General features: G+C 43.6%; 1 protein-coding gene across 3 annotated transcripts in view; it reads left to right on the top strand.

Moving 5' to 3' along the window:
* Positions 1-16,785, top strand: part of HERC3 (HECT and RLD domain containing E3 ubiquitin protein ligase 3) — a 44,368-nt gene that overhangs the window by 13,971 nt on the left and 13,612 nt on the right. For 2 of the 3 annotated variants that reach the window (XM_054295575.1, XM_054295576.1), the window contains exons 3-13: positions 5,111-5,270; positions 6,946-7,022; positions 7,612-7,833; positions 9,810-9,901; positions 10,766-10,896; positions 11,550-11,710; positions 12,219-12,295; positions 13,077-13,201; positions 13,743-13,802; positions 15,441-15,552; positions 16,072-16,261. In XM_054295575.1, coding sequence (XP_054151550.1) covers positions 5,111-5,270; positions 6,946-7,022; positions 7,612-7,833; positions 9,810-9,901; positions 10,766-10,896; positions 11,550-11,710; positions 12,219-12,295; positions 13,077-13,201; positions 13,743-13,802; positions 15,441-15,552; positions 16,072-16,261 — 1,407 coding nt within the window. Of the gene's footprint in view, positions 1-5,110; positions 5,271-6,945; positions 7,023-7,611; positions 7,834-9,809; positions 9,902-10,765; positions 10,897-11,549; positions 11,711-12,218; positions 12,296-13,076; positions 13,202-13,742; positions 13,803-15,440; positions 15,553-16,071; positions 16,262-16,785 lie in introns of those variants that run through there. The other variant, XR_008484385.1, reaches the window with a different exon arrangement.

Below are 16,785 nucleotides of genomic sequence, written 5' to 3'. Positions count from 1 at the left end.
TCAGTGTGGATGTGGACTATATTAACAAGTATGGCAGTGCAAAGAAATGGGTTCATTTGTCCCTCAGACTTGCAAGCTGCTAGCATTCAACCCAGAGGAATTTCTTACCTTAGCTTACCCGTTTCTCTGTTCCCTGTGTTTCTACTACTATCTCTTATCTGGGCAAGCTAGTAAGACATATTTTTGAGAATCTGTGAGCACTTCCCTTGCAGACACCAACAACAAAGAAGAGCAAATGCTCTGAGTTGCTTATTGTCAAGCTCAGGGAGACAATGAAGAGTTTTGAGCAGATGTCCAAGCAGACTGGAATCACTTGAAATGCTTCCAAGACACAGCTTCTTCTGACCAAAATGCAGATTTTGCCACTGAAGGTGTAACCTCAGGGCTGATGGTTTCTGTGTAGTTTCCAGGCAGCAGAAGCCATCTGGTGCTGTTCCTGTACATCCTGGTACACATATGGCTGAAGGTTTTGCCCCATCCTTAGCAAAAGCCTGTCTTGTGAGCAGCTGGAAGCTATACATAGACAGGGTGTACCAACTCTCTGATAAAATTACTAGGAGTACAAAAGCTAATTAATCTTTCATTGCCTGTGCATTCTAATTAGAGCAGTGTAAGTGAGTGCTTTGGGCTTCTAGCAGTTGCAGGCACTGAAGATCCTGTTTAGGATCCAAAGATGCAGGGGCAAAGCGTGGGCCCTGTTTTATAAATGGGAAAGCTATGGACTGATGGTGGGCTTGTCAGGGGTTTTCATTCTTGTCCCAGCCTTACTGCCATTCCCAAACCTTCAGGCTAAATGCACTGATTGTCACAAAGTTGAGTTGTAGAAACATACTCCACTTATCCCCAGCTTTTGCTGGAGTGTCCTTGCAAAGCAAGAAAACACAAGAGCTGTCCTGGGAAGCAGAGCTGTCACCATTCACAGATGAGCTGTTCTGGAGACATTTTGCCTCACTCTTTACTGCAGTGTATTTTATGGAAAGATCTAACAGGGTTAAAACCAGAAAAAGTCAAACCTTGGTATACCTGTTTCTGGTTTCTGTTCTGAGAAACCAAAGCTGAAACTCCAGCAGATATGAAGAACTGATAAATGACTTCAAAGCATTGGTGCTGTTTTGAGACAGCTGACAGCTTCAGGAAGAAAAGATTATTTCAGTGTCTACTTCTTGGAACTTAGGAGTTTTTGTTTGTTTTTTGAAGGTTTTATGAGGTGTTGAAACACTGTATTGCATAACTGCTTCAGCCCTTCCCTGTTGCTTTCAGGGTTTTGTTCTGCTTAGCTTTGGGATAATTTTGCCTGTCAAGCCCCCTTGACTGGTTTTATTCACCAATTACACAAGACACAATACTAAGAATAAACTTCACCTTTTGTACTTTTCATCTCAATGCAGTGATACATCTTCTCGAAGGAGTGAATAATGGTGTTGTGATGCTTTGGAAGTTTAAATGTATACCAACCACTAAAACATCTAATATTTTGATGTGAGATCAGCATAGAAGTAGTTGTCAGATTGATGTTTTTGATATCCCATGTAAGCTGAGGTGGTACATTCAGTGACTTGGCAGCTGACAGTGAGCTGGGACCCTTGTTGGGCTGCCTGGGCATCCTTTGATCCCAGGAGAAGGCTGGCTTTTTTCCATCTCTGGAAAGAAACGTGTCTGAGTGTATAAAACTTGAAACTATTTGGCATTTACTTCATGACTTTTCAGGCAAACTGCTATTGACAGGGTCTCAGGAATGTATTGTGGTAAGGTGGGCCATACATCACCTTTCTAAAGGCAAAGAGCTTCATTTCCAAGGCAGGCATGGGGTTTTTTTCTGTCTGTGGTTATGCAGCGAGTCCAGGTGAGGCTGCAGTCTGTTCCAGTGGTGAGCAGTGCAGTCACTGAAGGCTTTCAGTGACACAGGGCAGCCTTTCAAAATGAGCTGGTATTTATTTGTCTCTTGGGATGGCACATAGAGCAAGGTCACATTTTGTTGCCAAATTAATCTTCAGATGGAGCCAGAGGGGACTGAAACAACCTCAGGTTTCGTGACCTATTGGGTGTCCCCTCAGTGTCCCAATGTGTGAAGTCCTTGCCACAGCCACATACCTCAAGGTACTCTTTCCTTGTTTGCTGTACTGCTGTGGTCAGAATCCTGCCTCCTCTGGCTCCTGATGCTAATCTCTGGTCCCTGGAGTCTTCTGTCACCTCCCCAAGGTGCTTCAGTGATTCAGGGTCAGCTCCTGCAGTAAATAAGACTTACTGTGGCAAACACTGCTTTCCCAGGGAGGTGTTTTACATGGCTGCAGGCAGCAAAGCAGTGTCTGCTGTGGGTGTCCCAGCATCCCATATTGCCCATGTTTGCTGTTTTGTCGGACTCATGATGTCCCCTGGAGTGTTTGGTGGTGTGCAGGGAGCAGCTTTGGAAGCAGGGCTGGCTGGTGCCTTTGGGACCACTTTTGGGAGCTCAGGTGCTCTGGGTAACAGCCAAGTCTCAGTGCGCCCTTCCAGCAGGGAGGAAGTGATGGGTTTGTAAATCAGAGGGTTTTCCTTGGAGAAGTGGATGGCTTTGTCCTGCTCTCCTTTTGTTGCTGTGATCAGCAGCTTTAATTCTGGACCTTGAATTAAATTCTGAGGTTGCAGAAACACACCTGTGTGAATTGGCCACGGTGCAGCAGGTAATGTTTGCCTTGCTGGGTGTCTGAGAGGAAGAGACCAGAGTCACATGTGCTGCTGGGACACCTTGTCTGCTGGCTGTCATTGACCTTGATCAGCCCTTACAGCTGCTGGTTGTTTAGAGCCCTCAGATAAAAATAGGCTCCCTCATTTATATATATATATATGTAAATGAGCATGAACCAGACTGCCAAAGCAGTGCTGAAGTTGGGTGCTTGTGGGCCCAAGTGGGAAGCTGTGTGTCTAAACTGAGTTACCACCCTCAAACCTGGCTGTGTCTCTGCACTGGCACTGGGACTGGGTGAAATGAGTGCTGCTGCAAAGAGCTGCAGGACCAAGGGTGTTACTGGGGGGCAGGTCTCAAGCCCTTCTAAGATGTGTGTGTGCTTGTTGCTTGTAAACTGTACCTCTCTTGCCATGAAGTGTTTTGAGTGAAATGAAGCAATGTTCAGGTGGCACTTTCCTCAGCTAGAATACATATTTAAATAGTTGTCACCTTTTTCTTCAAAAACATCAATTAGGGATTTTTCTCCTCATTTTCTCATTCCCAGACACAGAAGGCAAGCCCTCCTAGGGGTACCTTTTTCTACACTAATTTAAAACATGTAGATTAATTGGTAAGCGGGTTTTGGTGCTAAGTGTGTTAATGATTTCTGGATGCCGGTAATGTGGGGTATCATTTTTATGGAATGACATGTAGTGACCCTTTCCTCTCATGTCCCAGGCAAGTGGGATTTCAGTAATTCTGATCACTGCCTTGTAGCTTACAGGGTGAAATCTTTCTTCATCCACCTGGAACACTTGAATTTGTTCAGGGGAAAAAAAGGAAAGCAACTTTGCTTCTTTCTGGCATGCAGGGAACTTTGCCATCAGTTGTGTGGTTTTATTGAAAAACAAGATGTTTTTTCATGCCCCTTTGTAAAAATTGTGTAATGAGTAAGATTTGGTTAAAGATGTTTTTAGAGTAGTTCTTAAACCTGCTTCAGTTGCCTAACGTGATGTAATGATGAAAAGTCACTTGTGGGTTGTCTTCCAGAGGACTTGAGTGATGATTTATTTAAAAATTTTTATTCCTTCATCTCATTTTACTTCCTTTATATGGTACTTTTTTTAAAACGAGTGTTTGAGAGTGATAGTAATAGGTTAATAGGTTCAGACTTGTTCCAAGGTCAGCATGGAGGGTTGTAACACATACCCATCAAGCAATAAATCAAGGTGAGGAGGATGGGTTGTGGATGACATCCAGCTTTGTGGATGACTCATCTTCATTGGACATGAGAGCTGTGGAAGGTCAAATATGTTTTACAGGGTCTGCTGTCTTCTCAGTGTTGGGTGATCCCTAAAACTGAGTGGTATCAAATCTGGAGTATCTGTTCCTGAATAACCTGATAGGTTTTGCTGTGTCTCTGAGGCTGGCTGCCATTTTGCTTGAGGCCTGTATACCTGCCTGCCTTCCGTGCCCTTCAAACCAGGCTTTCAGAAGAGCTCAGCAATGACACATTTTCAGTAAAGCTGGTGCTTTTTCTCCTGTAGGACATGTTTTAAAACTAAATTGGGGATTGGGGCAGCCACCAGAATGGCTTTGTGCGGGGATTTGCGCAGCCCTGGTGTCCGTGTGTGGCTGTGGGATGAGTGCTGTGAGCAGAGACATTGTCCCTGCTCAGCGCTGACAGATTTTCAGTAAACCTGGTGCTTTTTCTCCTGTAGGACACATTTTAAAACTAAATTGGGGGATCAGGGCACCCAGCTGAATGGCTTTGCTCTGATCCTGACTTCAGCAATTGCAATCAAACCAGGACTAGTGCCATTCCACTTCTGATTCCCTGAAGTAGTCCAAGGCTCTCCTCTCACCACTGGCCTCCTCCTATCCACTGTCGTAAAACTCCATCCAGTCACACTACTCCACATAACCTTACCCTCATTGAACCCTACACTCCTAACTATCCTGGCTATCCTCTCAGCAGCCCTGGGGGGGATGAATAGGACTCAACCAAACACAAATCCAAAAAAATCCTAGCCTTTTCTTCCATCTCTTACCTAGGCTGAATAGCAATCATTATCATCTACAACCCTAAACTCGCCCTCCTCAACTTCTTCCTATACACTATAATAACTGCAGCCGTTTTCCTTGCCCTAAACACAATCAAAGTCCTAAAGCTATCTATCCTAATAACTGCATGGACCAAAATTCCATCCCTGCGTGGATTTGCACAGCCCTGATGTCCGTGTGTGGCTGTGGGATGAGTGCTGTGAGCAGAGACGTTGTCCCTGCTCAGCAGTGACAGATTTTCAGTAAACCTGGTGCTTTTTCTCCTGTAGGACACGTTTTAAAACTAAACTGGGGATCAGGGCACCAATCTGAATGGCTTTGCGCGACGATTGCAGCCCTGGTGTCCGTGTGTGGCTGTGGGATGGGTGCTGTGAGCATCACGCTGTCCCTGTGTTCCCGCAGAGCCGATCGGGGCGCTGGCCGGGCAGCACATCGTGCACGTGGCCTGTGGGGAGTCGCACAGTGTGGCCCTCAGCGACCAGGGCCAGCTCTTCTCCTGGGGCGCCGGCAGCGACGGGCAGCTGGGGCTCACCACCATAGAGGATGCAGTGACTGTGCCAAGGTAAGCCTGCAGCAGGGTCAGCTTTCCTCAGGGAAGCTCCTTGGAGGGTTGCTCATCAAGGGTTGTGTCGGAACCCAGGAAATTCCTCTGGAGGACTCGAGACCCTGGCAGAGGGCTCGGAGACCTTGGCACGGAGTCAGAAACACCTGTGCCTTCTATTTGAACCCATGGAAACAATGACCAACTTTGTGCGAAGATGTACAAGCCACAAGAGTTTAAGTAGAATGATAGTTAATTTGTCACGGTTTAAGTTGAATGATAGTTAATTTGTCACGGTTTAAGTAGAATGATAGTTAATTTCTATGCGAAAAAGTAGAATTTCGGGGTTTTAGAATGGGAGTTCAGGAGGCAAGATGGAGAGATTTGGGTGTGTCCTGTCCTTCCTCCTGTTTCTTCTTGTCCTCCATCTTCTGCTGTGATGATGGCACTTCTGGATTGGTTTAGAGTAGAGGGGAACTGTCTAACATAGGTGATATGCATTAGAAAATTATTGTAAAAGAAGTACACGTAGTTTTTGGTACAAAAATATAACACTGCCCTGAGGGCGGTCAGTGTGCCTCAACCCAACCTGCCAGACAGATCTCAGTGTGTTGGAGAAAGAATGTTATAGATAAGAAAAAAATAAACAACCTTGAGAATGACAGCCAAGGAATCCCATCTTCTTCTTTGGCCTCAGGGCTGGGAAAAAGAGACTTTCTAACACCTCAGGGTCATCTCAACACCAGAGACCTGGTCAGGGTTGCTCACTTTCTCTCAGTGTGGCAGGAATAGGGCCCTTCTCATGTTGGGCTGAAGGTGATTCCTTCTCCTTGTCACTGCTGCTCCCTGAGCCCTGCAAGTTCCTCAGGAGGCTTGGGCTGAACGGACCTTCTGCCCATGGATGGCTGAGGGATGGAAAAGAAAATTGCAGCATGCTTAGCTTCCTCCCTGAAAAATGCCACAGTGTTTTGTGCAGAAAAAGGATGTGCATGAAAGAGTATTTAAAAACAGAAATGCTGTTTGTACCTCAAGATGTTTTATCTGCAGATGCAGTCTCTCATTTGGTCTGTTACTGCAGATCCAGTGCAGAGCAGAAGTTTGGGATGTCTCTCTAGGATGGCTGTCATTGTCAAAACAGTATTTAAAGGAAGAGTTTCAATGACAGAAGATTAATGTTTGAGCTGAAGGGCTCTGTGGGAAGACAGTCCTTCACTTGCATGTCGTTCTGATAAAACAGGGCCATGCATAGCAATGCGATAGTGCCATTTTAAAAATAACGTTTTTGTGGAATAACTTGAACCTTTGACTTGCTATTTTCTGTACAAAGCACTGAAGAGGGTTTGGTGCTGTAACTCACTGGATCTGCTAGGCCCATAACAGCATGAAAAATGTCAGTGTCTGAAAAAGAATAGTGAAAGAGACACCAAGAACCAGCTATTTTCACCATTTCCAGATGGTTGGATTCAGTGTTATAGCAGGAAATGTAGTTGAGTTACTAGTTAAGTGTCTAGAGGTCTCCACAGATTTGCATCTATTACATATGGATCTGTACTGCCTTCAAGACACTGTTCCTCAGTCTCAAACCCATGGATTTTGTGTGTGTATACAGCAAGTATCTGAGTGGAAATGGTAATTTTTGTCTAAGGTGATACTGTATTTGTGGACACTTACTCTAAAACCATGTTGTCTCCTTTAGGTTGATAAAGAAATTGAACCAACAGACGATCCTGCAGGTTTCCTGTGGAAATTGGCATTGCCTGGCTCTGGCAGCAGGTACTGTAACATCTGTTATTAATAACCAGAATTTGTGCTGTTATTTTGCACAGTGTCCAAGACTGCATATTTCTGCACAACAAATCAAGGACATCCCATGTTCTGACTGCTTTTGGGCCAAATGGGATGCTGTAAAATGGATCAGGTACCATGAATATTGAGGAAGAGCTTTGCCAATACTGTGAAGAAAGAAAACATTACACACAGACCACCCACTGTGGTGAATGATGGCAGGAGTGCTTGAAAACTTTCCATCTTGATTTAGAAAAATGTGTGTAATTAATTCCTTTGTGTTGAAATTTTCCTTGGCTGTTACTCTTTTATGTGAAATGAGGACTGTTTTTGTTGCACTGTTTGTTGCAGCAGTTGTATTTTGTGTTTTGCACTTAGTTGCTTGTGCGTTCATTTGCCTGGTGGCTTCATGCCATGCTCTTTTTTTTTTAAACAAAGAATGTCTCTCTTGATTTTGCTTTTTTTCTTTTCATCGTGAGGCTTGGGTGGAAGCGAAGCCTCCAGGACTGTTTATTTTTAATTTTGGCAAACTTAAAACTTTCTGTTGGCTAACTTTCTCTTTCTTTCCTTGTTTCAGATGGCCAGTTCTTCACATGGGGGCAGAACAGCTACGGTCAGCTGGGCTTGGGCAAAGAGTGTCCCTCCCAAGCCAGTCCCCAGCGAGTCAAGTCTCTAGATGGGATCCCTTTGGCTCAGGTTGCTGCAGGTGGAGCCCACAGTTTTGCCCTTTCTCTCTCAGGAGCTGTGTTTGGCTGGGGGAAGAACAGCTCAGGACAGCTGGGACTAAGTGATGAACGAGGTACGAAAATTCTGCTCCTAGGCGAGGGAAGGACAGACTCCTTTGCCTGGTGTCTCCTGTTGCACTGGCAGTGTATATAAGTGGGCCTATAACACTCAGCAGCTCCTCTTGGGGTGAGATGGCAGAGAAAGTCTCTGTCTCTACAGGCTTTTCTTACTTAGTAGAAACAGAAACATGTTTTTTCCCCTTGTGGGTGTTAATTTAAGTGAGGAGGGTTAAAAAGAGAGGTCTTTCAAGTGTGAGTGTCAACATGCAAATATCAAAGAAAGTGCTTGTATTCTTCCTCCCTCTTCTCAAAAATATTTTGCCCATATTTTGTTTGTTTGAAGTTGGTTGGAGCAAAGGCTTTCCCTGCAGAACAGCAGGCTGAACCCATCTCCTCATTTCCCAACATGGGTTTGCCTGGTGAGCAGCTATATGCTTCAAAACTCTGGCAGCACTGAATATCTCAGCACTGTAAAATGTTGTCTAGTTTATTTGTTGCACAGTTTACCAGACACATAGGGCCAATGGTAGTTTTCTCAGGTGCTAATCTGAAAAGCCCAGATCTCTTCTGCTTGGTGTTCACACACTCTTAACTTTTTGGAATAAAACAGGTGAGTGGAAGGTTTTCTTTGGAGCTTCAGGTCAGCCTCCTTATTGGTTTCTGCATAATTCCTGAACAGATTTGAGTATCTAGGCAAGTTTTTGAGTGTAGATGTGATACCTAGCATGCGCCTAGATACCTTGTATTGTCTGTAAAGTAGGGCTGATCTAATAGAAGAGCAGCAGTGTCCTTTCCATGTAGACTGGCAGATAAATGCTTCTAATTAAAACAAAGCTGCAGTTTACATATGAGAGGCTTACTCTGACATGGGGCTAATCTTATATGAACAGAATAGGCATCACCTTGTGGGATGGTGCTGGCCAGGGATCATATTCTGCTTCCCCCTCAGTGCCTGGCATTGTAGTAAATATGTGGTATTTATGGTAAGTGAATCACGATAAGACAGTGTGAATTAGACTTGTCAAACAAGAACAGCAAGGTCTGCAAACATGGGTATTCTGCAGCACTGTTATTATTAACAATTTTGCTGTAGAGAGAAGTGTCATTCCTGTGAAAAGAAAGATCAGAGTGCTAAAATACAGAAAAAGATAAATCAAAAATCAGCTCTCAGTTCTAAACTCACAGAAGTATGACTGTTTTTCTCTCACTACCCAGTAAAAAAGCACCTTACAAATGCTAAGATGAGAATCTTAAGAAATGGGTAACTTCTATAGGTAGGAACCTAACTTTTTGTTGGTATGGAATAAGCAGCTGCTTCCCTTAATATCTAATTGTTTTGGGGTGCCCACTGCTCCTTGAAGTGCTTAGCTTTTATTTTTACTGTATTCATCCCTGGGAGACAGACTTTAAATGATTAGGGGTGGCAGAGTGGAGGAGAAAAGCATCACTTAATGGTTGGTAGTGATTAACCTTTGCAAGTAGGAGGATCTTCTGCTTAAAGGATGACAAGAGAAGGAAAGCTGAGTATTTAAATACACATTGGGATGCAGCTTACCATGTGTCTTGCACAAGTGTCTCCCACGTGTCAGGGTTGTTCTATATGGAAAAGGTCTAAATAAGGTTTTAGAAACAAATATTTGCAGTCATCCCTGGGGAGTGTGAAATGGAGCATGAAGCTGAAGGTGGATGTATCTAAGCTGCACTCACCATGTCTCCCAAACAGCAAGTGCATGTTGAATTTATACAAGATAATCAACATGTGCCCTCTTGCTCTGGACAACTTTGTTTGAATCAGTCAAGCCTTTTAAGAATTCAAAGGGAAAAGCGGCAGTGAGGTACGCAAAGCCATGTGGGGCCTTTTTCTCCACAGTTGTTAAATTTCCCTTGTGCTCATGCACCACATCTGAAAATCAGACTGGCAGTGCTGTTCTTGGGCATGCAGGTTTGTGTTTGTGGAGCAGCTGCTTTATTTCCTTTGGCTTCGTTGCAGACCGAGAGTCCCCGTGTCACGTGAAGCTGCTGCGCTCTCAGAAGGTTGTTTACATCAGCTGTGGGGAGGAGCACACTGCAGTCCTGACCAAGGTAAAGGTGCTGGCCTGGGAGCCCTGGCCACTGCCTCACCTGCCTGCTGGTTTCACAGCAGCTTTCTGTATAATGGTAGAAAAACACAGATCAACTTACTGTATTCCTTCTGACCCCAGTAAAAGAAACTAAGTGGAAAGTATAGCCTCATTATTTATTCTGACTGTCACTCCCAACACGATCCTTTGCTGGTTTTGCAGGTGATGATGTTAATAATCCATGGCAGCAAATAGCAAAACTCAGGTGAATAACTTAAAAAGAATAGCTTTGGGAGGAAAGAAAACAAACAAACACACATTCAAAGGGTGAAAATAGCATTTTGTTGGAAAATAGAGTAATATTGTCCACCAGAATAAGATGGAAGCTAAAATTAATGAGTATTTAAATTTAACATTAGCAGTCACAACAATTTACAAGAGGTTTTCAGTTCCAAACCTGCTGCTTCCTAGTGGTGTATAATTTAGTGGTCAGAGGACAGGGCTAGGGTTTGAAAGAGAGCAGCTCAGTTCTTGCCTTGCCTCTGCCACTTTGTGGTTGTTGCTTCCTGTTTTGGAGCCTCAGTGTTTTCCACTGAATTAAACAACTGACTTTGGGATTCCTGTGGGGAAAAATACCATTGTAGAAAACTGGTTCTGTAGGAGCTTGTCTAGTGCAGAGATAACCTGAAGGTAATTCTGTTATTTTCCGATGGGTGACAAGGTTGCTTATTTGAAAGCTGCAGAACCCAAGTTTCTTTGCTGGATCTTTTGAAAATCCCCATCAGTCTCTGCCTAAGCTTTGGGCTCATACTGAAACTGTCGTCAGAGAGATGCTGCTGGGCTCTGGGTCCCTAAATGGAGGCTCTGCTGTTTGGTTTGCTAACAGAGTGGAGGGGTGTTCACCTTCGGTGCAGGTTCCTGCGGGCAGCTGGGCCACGACTCCATGAATGATGAGGTGAACCCCCGAAGAGTTCTGGAGCTCATGGGCAGTGAAGTGTCCCAGATTGCTTGTGGCAGGTGAGTCCTGTGTGCAGTCAGAAACTTTTCCTTGGTGGAGGTTGATGCTGTACTGAATCATGCAAATAGGAGAAAATAGTCCTGCTTCTGCGTTCTATGTTCAAAGCTAAAGGAATTTAAATCTTACTTTCCATGAGAATTTTAAGACCCTCTAAATGAGATGGTTTTTTAATTGGGGTTGTACCCTGCACTCTAACCTGTAAAAGATACCTTCCCAACTTAATAATTCAGCAAGACTTTAGAGCAGAAGCCCCTTTGGTCACAAGTTTCCAGCCTCTTGAATGAAAAGTGAGTTAGCAGCAGTGGTGCTGTGTGGCTGCCTTTCAGAATGCTCAGGCTTAGCAAGTGACTAAGCTGATCCTGTGAGCCTCATACCAGCTGTGTGTCTGCACAGGCTGCTCTTTGTCCCTTCCACCTAAAGGGCTCCATCCCACAAACTGGTGCCATCAGGTGGCAAAAACTGGGCATTGGTGCCCATGTAAAGGTGCTGCAGGTGCTGCTTGGCACCAGCTTCTGGCCTAGGAGAAATGAGAATAAGTTGTAGGTGGCATTTGGTTTGGTTGTTGGGTTTTTCCCCCACCTTGGTTTTGGTCTTTGTTTTATTTTGAATTTATTGTTAAACAAGGCCCAAACTCTGTGCCCATCTCTTGCAGACATCACACTTTAGCCTTTGTGCCTTCTTCAGGAATGATCTATGCATTTGGCTGTGGAACAAGAGGCCAGCTGGGAACAGGGCACACTTGCAATGTGAAGTGTCCCTCTCCTGTCAAGGGTCACTGGGCAGCTCACAATGGGCAACTCTCAGGGAAACCTGGTATGTACTGTGCTCGATTTGAAATGGCAGATGGACATAAATAACTTCACCCATGGTTGTCTAAAGACTTCTTAACATTGTTCTGTGAAATTTCTGGAACTGCCAAAAGAAACCCATCCTATTGTCCCCAATGCACTGTGGTCATTTCTGGGTGACCTTTTGCTCTCTCTGTTAATGTGTTCTCTCTCCCTTTCTCTTTTTATGGCAGAGCTCAGCATCTGCCAATCTTGAGACTTCATGGAATTGTACTGTTACTTCACTAATACTGTTCCAAACACTTTGTTCTCTCTTTAAAGCCCCTATTGCAGTTTAAAAATGACAACTTTCCCCTCCTGTGTACCTCTTATGAAAGTGCTACAGTGCTTGAGTTCCAGCTGATTTCAGCAGGGCCTTCAAAGGACCCAGGTGCTCCTTGTAGTTATACTGGCAGTGCAAATGGGAGGGGAGAAAGTATAAATAGGGTCTTGCATTCATCAGCCTCTAACACAGCTGTGTCTTTCTCAAACAGATGCCTGTAAATACCACATTGTTAAACATATCTTCTCTGGAGGAGACCAAACTTTTGTGCTTTGCTCCAAATATGAGGTAAACCAAATGGAAGTATCTTTTCAAGTCTTCTCCCCTGTCCCAGCATTCACAACACAGCTTTTGTTTTTGCTAAAATCTTCTGGAATGAGAGTATTTCTTTGGACTCCATTCTGCCTTACAAACCTTACCAGCTCTGACAGTTGTTACAGGGATTTCCACCTTCAGTGGCTGAAAGTTGCCTTTCTTTAGAGGCACATCAAAGCCATTGGGAAGACACTGATTCCAGTTTAATCAGCAGGGAGGGGAATCCAGCCTTTGCAGATTGGAAGCAGGGGGCTTCTTTCCACCTCCTGTGGCACTGGCTTCTGCATGGTTGGTGTGTAGGACCTTCAGCCACACGCAATGGGATTTTGTCAGTCAGTGCTGGATGGAGGGCTGAATGCTGAATTGATTTTCCCACTTCTGTTTTTTTTCTGTCAAGAAGTGTTATCCCAAGAAGTTGGGATAAACTTTTGAGGCATGAAAATAGGTCTAAAATAACTGTACTAAGCCTGTAGTTACATATGACAGTATTTACAAAGGCTTTGGTACATCTAGGAAATGTTATTTTGATTTTTTTATTTTCCTTTTTTTTAAAATATATTTGAGGATCCTTTTTTTTCCTCAAACTTTTCATACCTTCCCTTTTGGACTTCTTAGTAATGTCAAAAACTTCTAACCAAACCTTTTCAGAGACCACACTAAGGAAGCTATCAGTTATTTATTAAAACAGAGATTATGGATAGAAAGGAATTGTTTTACAAGCCTTGTCTTTGCTGAAATCTGTATCTTCTCACAGAATTCCTTGCCTGCTGATGATTTCCGGACCATAAATGAAACACGTTACACCTGTTTAATAAATGATGAAACTATAGATGTCTGGAGGCAAAAGCTTTTAGAAAAGAACAGTTCTAATTCTGTCAAGTAGGTATTGTGGCACTGGACAAGCCTTTTGTTGAAAGTTGTATTGAAATAGTTTTGTTGGCTTCCGTGCCATGCTTTCACTTGAAATTTAGCTACCTTTTCAAGTGTGGTTCTTGGTTGTTTCCAAGGGGAGGAGTTGCCAGTCACAAGGCTGCCAGGTGAGAGCTTCTGAGCAAAACCAGAGGAATTTGAGGATGCCTCAGCATTGCAGATGGTGGGTGGGAACTTGATTTTAAAGCTGTCCTGCATTGTGTGCTTAAAATTCATGAGAAGCAACAAGAACTTGTGTGCAGACTGATTAAGTTCTTTCCCCAGTGTGCCTGCCATGAGAGGGGCAGAATAGGTGGAAAGGAGGCCCTAATTCCTCCTTTCCAAGAGGGACCTTACATGATCCTGAATGAAGTCTTGCCCTCTGTGCCTCTAAAGGGGTTATCCTGACCTTGTTTCCCATAAAAGGAAGGGAAGAGAGATGAAGAGGTTTACTGAGGCATCCATTCATAACCTGTATCTCTGTTTTCTTTTCTCTTCCTGCTGCAATCAGTAATGTTGTTCAGATACTGTCCTCAGCTGCCTGCTGGAATGGAAGCTTCTTGGAGAAGAAGTAAGTGCCACATTTCCAGATGTATGCCTTTCCCTTGATGCAGACTGGAATCCCTTTGCTTCACTCTCTTCTGCAGTGGGATTTGATTTTTTTGATCAGGCAGGGGATGAGGGCAGAGGATGTTCCCTAAAGGGATGGGGTGGTCAGAGCTGGGTAAGGAAGGCAAATGGCCTAAGAGAGTGCATGGTGAGTGAACTGTAAGTGGCGCAGATTTCTTGGAGTTGCCACAACTGTTATTCTTCCTTATGAAACAGATACCAATGTCTTTAAAGAGAGGGATAGAAATCAGACATTAAGGGAAATTAGGAATGCCAGGTATCTGAATAGTCTCTCACCCAGCTGAGCTAGCTGGTGCATGTGAAAGTACACTTCCACACAGGCTGCTCTTGAAAACACATCGGGGCAACAAGGAAGTGCTTTCTTTTAGGTGACATCACACATGGAAAGTTTTGTGGCCCTGCTTGCAAAAGGAGGAATTTCAAAGGGGTGTAGCCCACAATAGGTGGGGACAAGGTTGTAAGACACATAGCTGAGTCAAAGGCTGTGGGTTGGGAAGGCTTGTGTTGGCTGTGTCTGTAAATGTTGAGGAGGCAACAGCATAAGATGAGGAGGAGGAGAAATTTTTCTGGTGATGTGATGAGTAAATGACCTGTAACTAGGTGAAGAAAAATTCACTGTGAGTAATCTTTGCGTAATACATTCCAAGAGCAACTTGAAGATAGTTTGCTAATTATTCTGGTGTTTTTCTGCTTGTCCAGTGGTTTCTTCTCTAGTGTTGTGACACGTTATTGCATCAGGAGAGTTGTGTCATCTTGGTTTAAAACCCTTGTTGAGGTATGCAAGTTGCTGAGTCACTTTAAATGGTCTCACATCTCCTTTGAATGTGGAGATGAGTGGAGTTTATGGCTTCATCAGCCAAATACAGTTGTTCTTCCACTTCAGTGGTGTCTTGGCTAGTGCAGGACTTAACTTCTACAGAAAATCTTCAACCAAATGAATGTTCAATTCTGAAGGCTTAAATGAGGCTGTATTTAACTATGTACCTTTATTCATGAAGTCTCAGTTCAAGTTGCACTTGACAGAAATACCCCGGTGCATCCCTCCAGTGTCCTAAGGCCATGTAGGCCTGCTTGCCTTACAGGATTGGATGGGGGAGCAGCTTTCCCATGGCTGTGTGCCTGAGCACAGCCAGCACTGCCTTTGCAGAGCGCAGCCCCAGGTGTGCTCTGTACCACAGTGTGTCTCTGGGGAGCTGATTCCAGCCTGGAGCCTATGCTGTTATGGGAATAATCATTGAACCACAGCAGGCTGTGTTCAGCTCCTCTTGTGGTTACACCATCAAACTGACAAATGCATCCTGTCTGTAAGAGCTCCCTTTCCCATTCAGGGTGTCTAATACAGTGCTCTTAAGTCAGTGAAGGAGTCCTGGGGACACCAGAGACTTTGATGAAGTGTTTCTCTGCAAGAATCCCAGCCCTAACTGAGGCCCGGGGGAATTTGGAAGGGAGAGTCTTTGTTTCTCATCTTATGAATTCTCTAGTGCTCATTCCTCTATTGCTTGCTCTCAGGCCGTGTCAATACACAGGTAATGGGGTCTCTTCCTTAACCTTATGCCTGTCTGTGATTTCTTTTTTAAAGAATCGATGAACATTTTAAAACCAGTCCAAAGATCCCAGGGATTGACTTGAACTCCACAAGAGTGCTGTTTGAGAAGCTGATGAACTCTCAGCACTCCATTCTCCTAGAGCAGGTATTGCACTTCTGAGATTTGGATGTTCAGAGGGGAAAATAAGGACTTTGTCCCTCTCTAACATGCAAGTACCAGCAGCATTGTTGGGCTAAGGTTGTATTGCAAATCTGAAATCCAGACACTTAATGGTACTTCCCCTTTTACCTGAGCTGATTTTGACCTCCTCAGAAATGTCTTTTATTTAAAAACAAGTTTTATCTCATGGCATTTATACTTGAATGGCTGCTGAAATAAACTCTGTGTATGTTTTATTTATAATTATTATGTGTCTGTAAGGAGTTGAGTACTTTATGGTTGTATAACTTACTCAGAGAATTTCTTCCACAAGTGCAGAGCTGTGGGGTAAAAGCATACATGTTCCCCTTGCCCCTTTTAGCTATAATATTTATAGCTTTAGGTTTTTTCACTCTGGTTTTGACTTTTAAAACAGACTTTTACCATTTCATCAGCCCTTAAACCATCTACATTGTAGATGCTCTATCCCCCAGGATAAGCTGTCTTGTTTTGTTTTCTCTCTAGATACTGAAGAGCTTTGAAAGCTTTTTGATTCCTCAGCTGTCCAGCTCTCCACCAGATGTTGAGGCAATGAGGATCTATCTGATTCTCCCAGAATTCCCACCATTCCAAGACTCCAAATATTACATCTCTCTGACCCTTCCTCTAGCAATGGCTATTTTGCGCCTGGACACCAACCCCAGCAAAGTGCTTGGTAAGTGTCATTTAAAAGTTGTTTTAATTTAGAAGTAAAATATAATTACAAAGAACACTTACTAGGGAGGTTAATCTAATTTACCTTATCTGCTTTACCCACATTCAGAGACTCAGTTCCAGATAAATTTGCATTTTTATAAAGAAACATAGATTTTTGTATAACATGAAGATTAAATTATCCTATTCTCTTAAATTTGATCCGCTGTTGATCACTTTAGAGTATCTTTTCTGTATAAGGTAAAAAAAGAATACTAAGTATAATATTAAATTATTTTGTCCTCTACAAGATGCAGACAAACCTTGATCTGTTACTAAGCTGAACATTTAAACTCTTCTCCCACTTCTGAGTCTTAATTTCTAATATATTTTCCTCTGAACTTATTTTAAACTGGACAGAACACATGCTGCTTAGGGATGTTGCTCACATTCGTTAAGCTACTGCTGTTCTTGTTATCTTACTCTGTTTCTTGAGACTGTCTTGTACTAAACCTGATATTATAATGTAAAATGCCATGCAGTGCA

This window comes from Melozone crissalis, unplaced genomic scaffold (assembly GCF_028551555.1).
Source record: "Melozone crissalis strain CALT ecotype California unplaced genomic scaffold, PUWL_Pcris_2 ptg000006l_1, whole genome shotgun sequence".
Taxonomy (NCBI): Eukaryota; Metazoa; Chordata; class Aves; order Passeriformes; family Passerellidae; genus Melozone; species Melozone crissalis.
The sequence above is the reverse complement of the archived record's forward strand: the minus strand, read 5'-3'. Positions and strand labels throughout refer to the sequence as shown.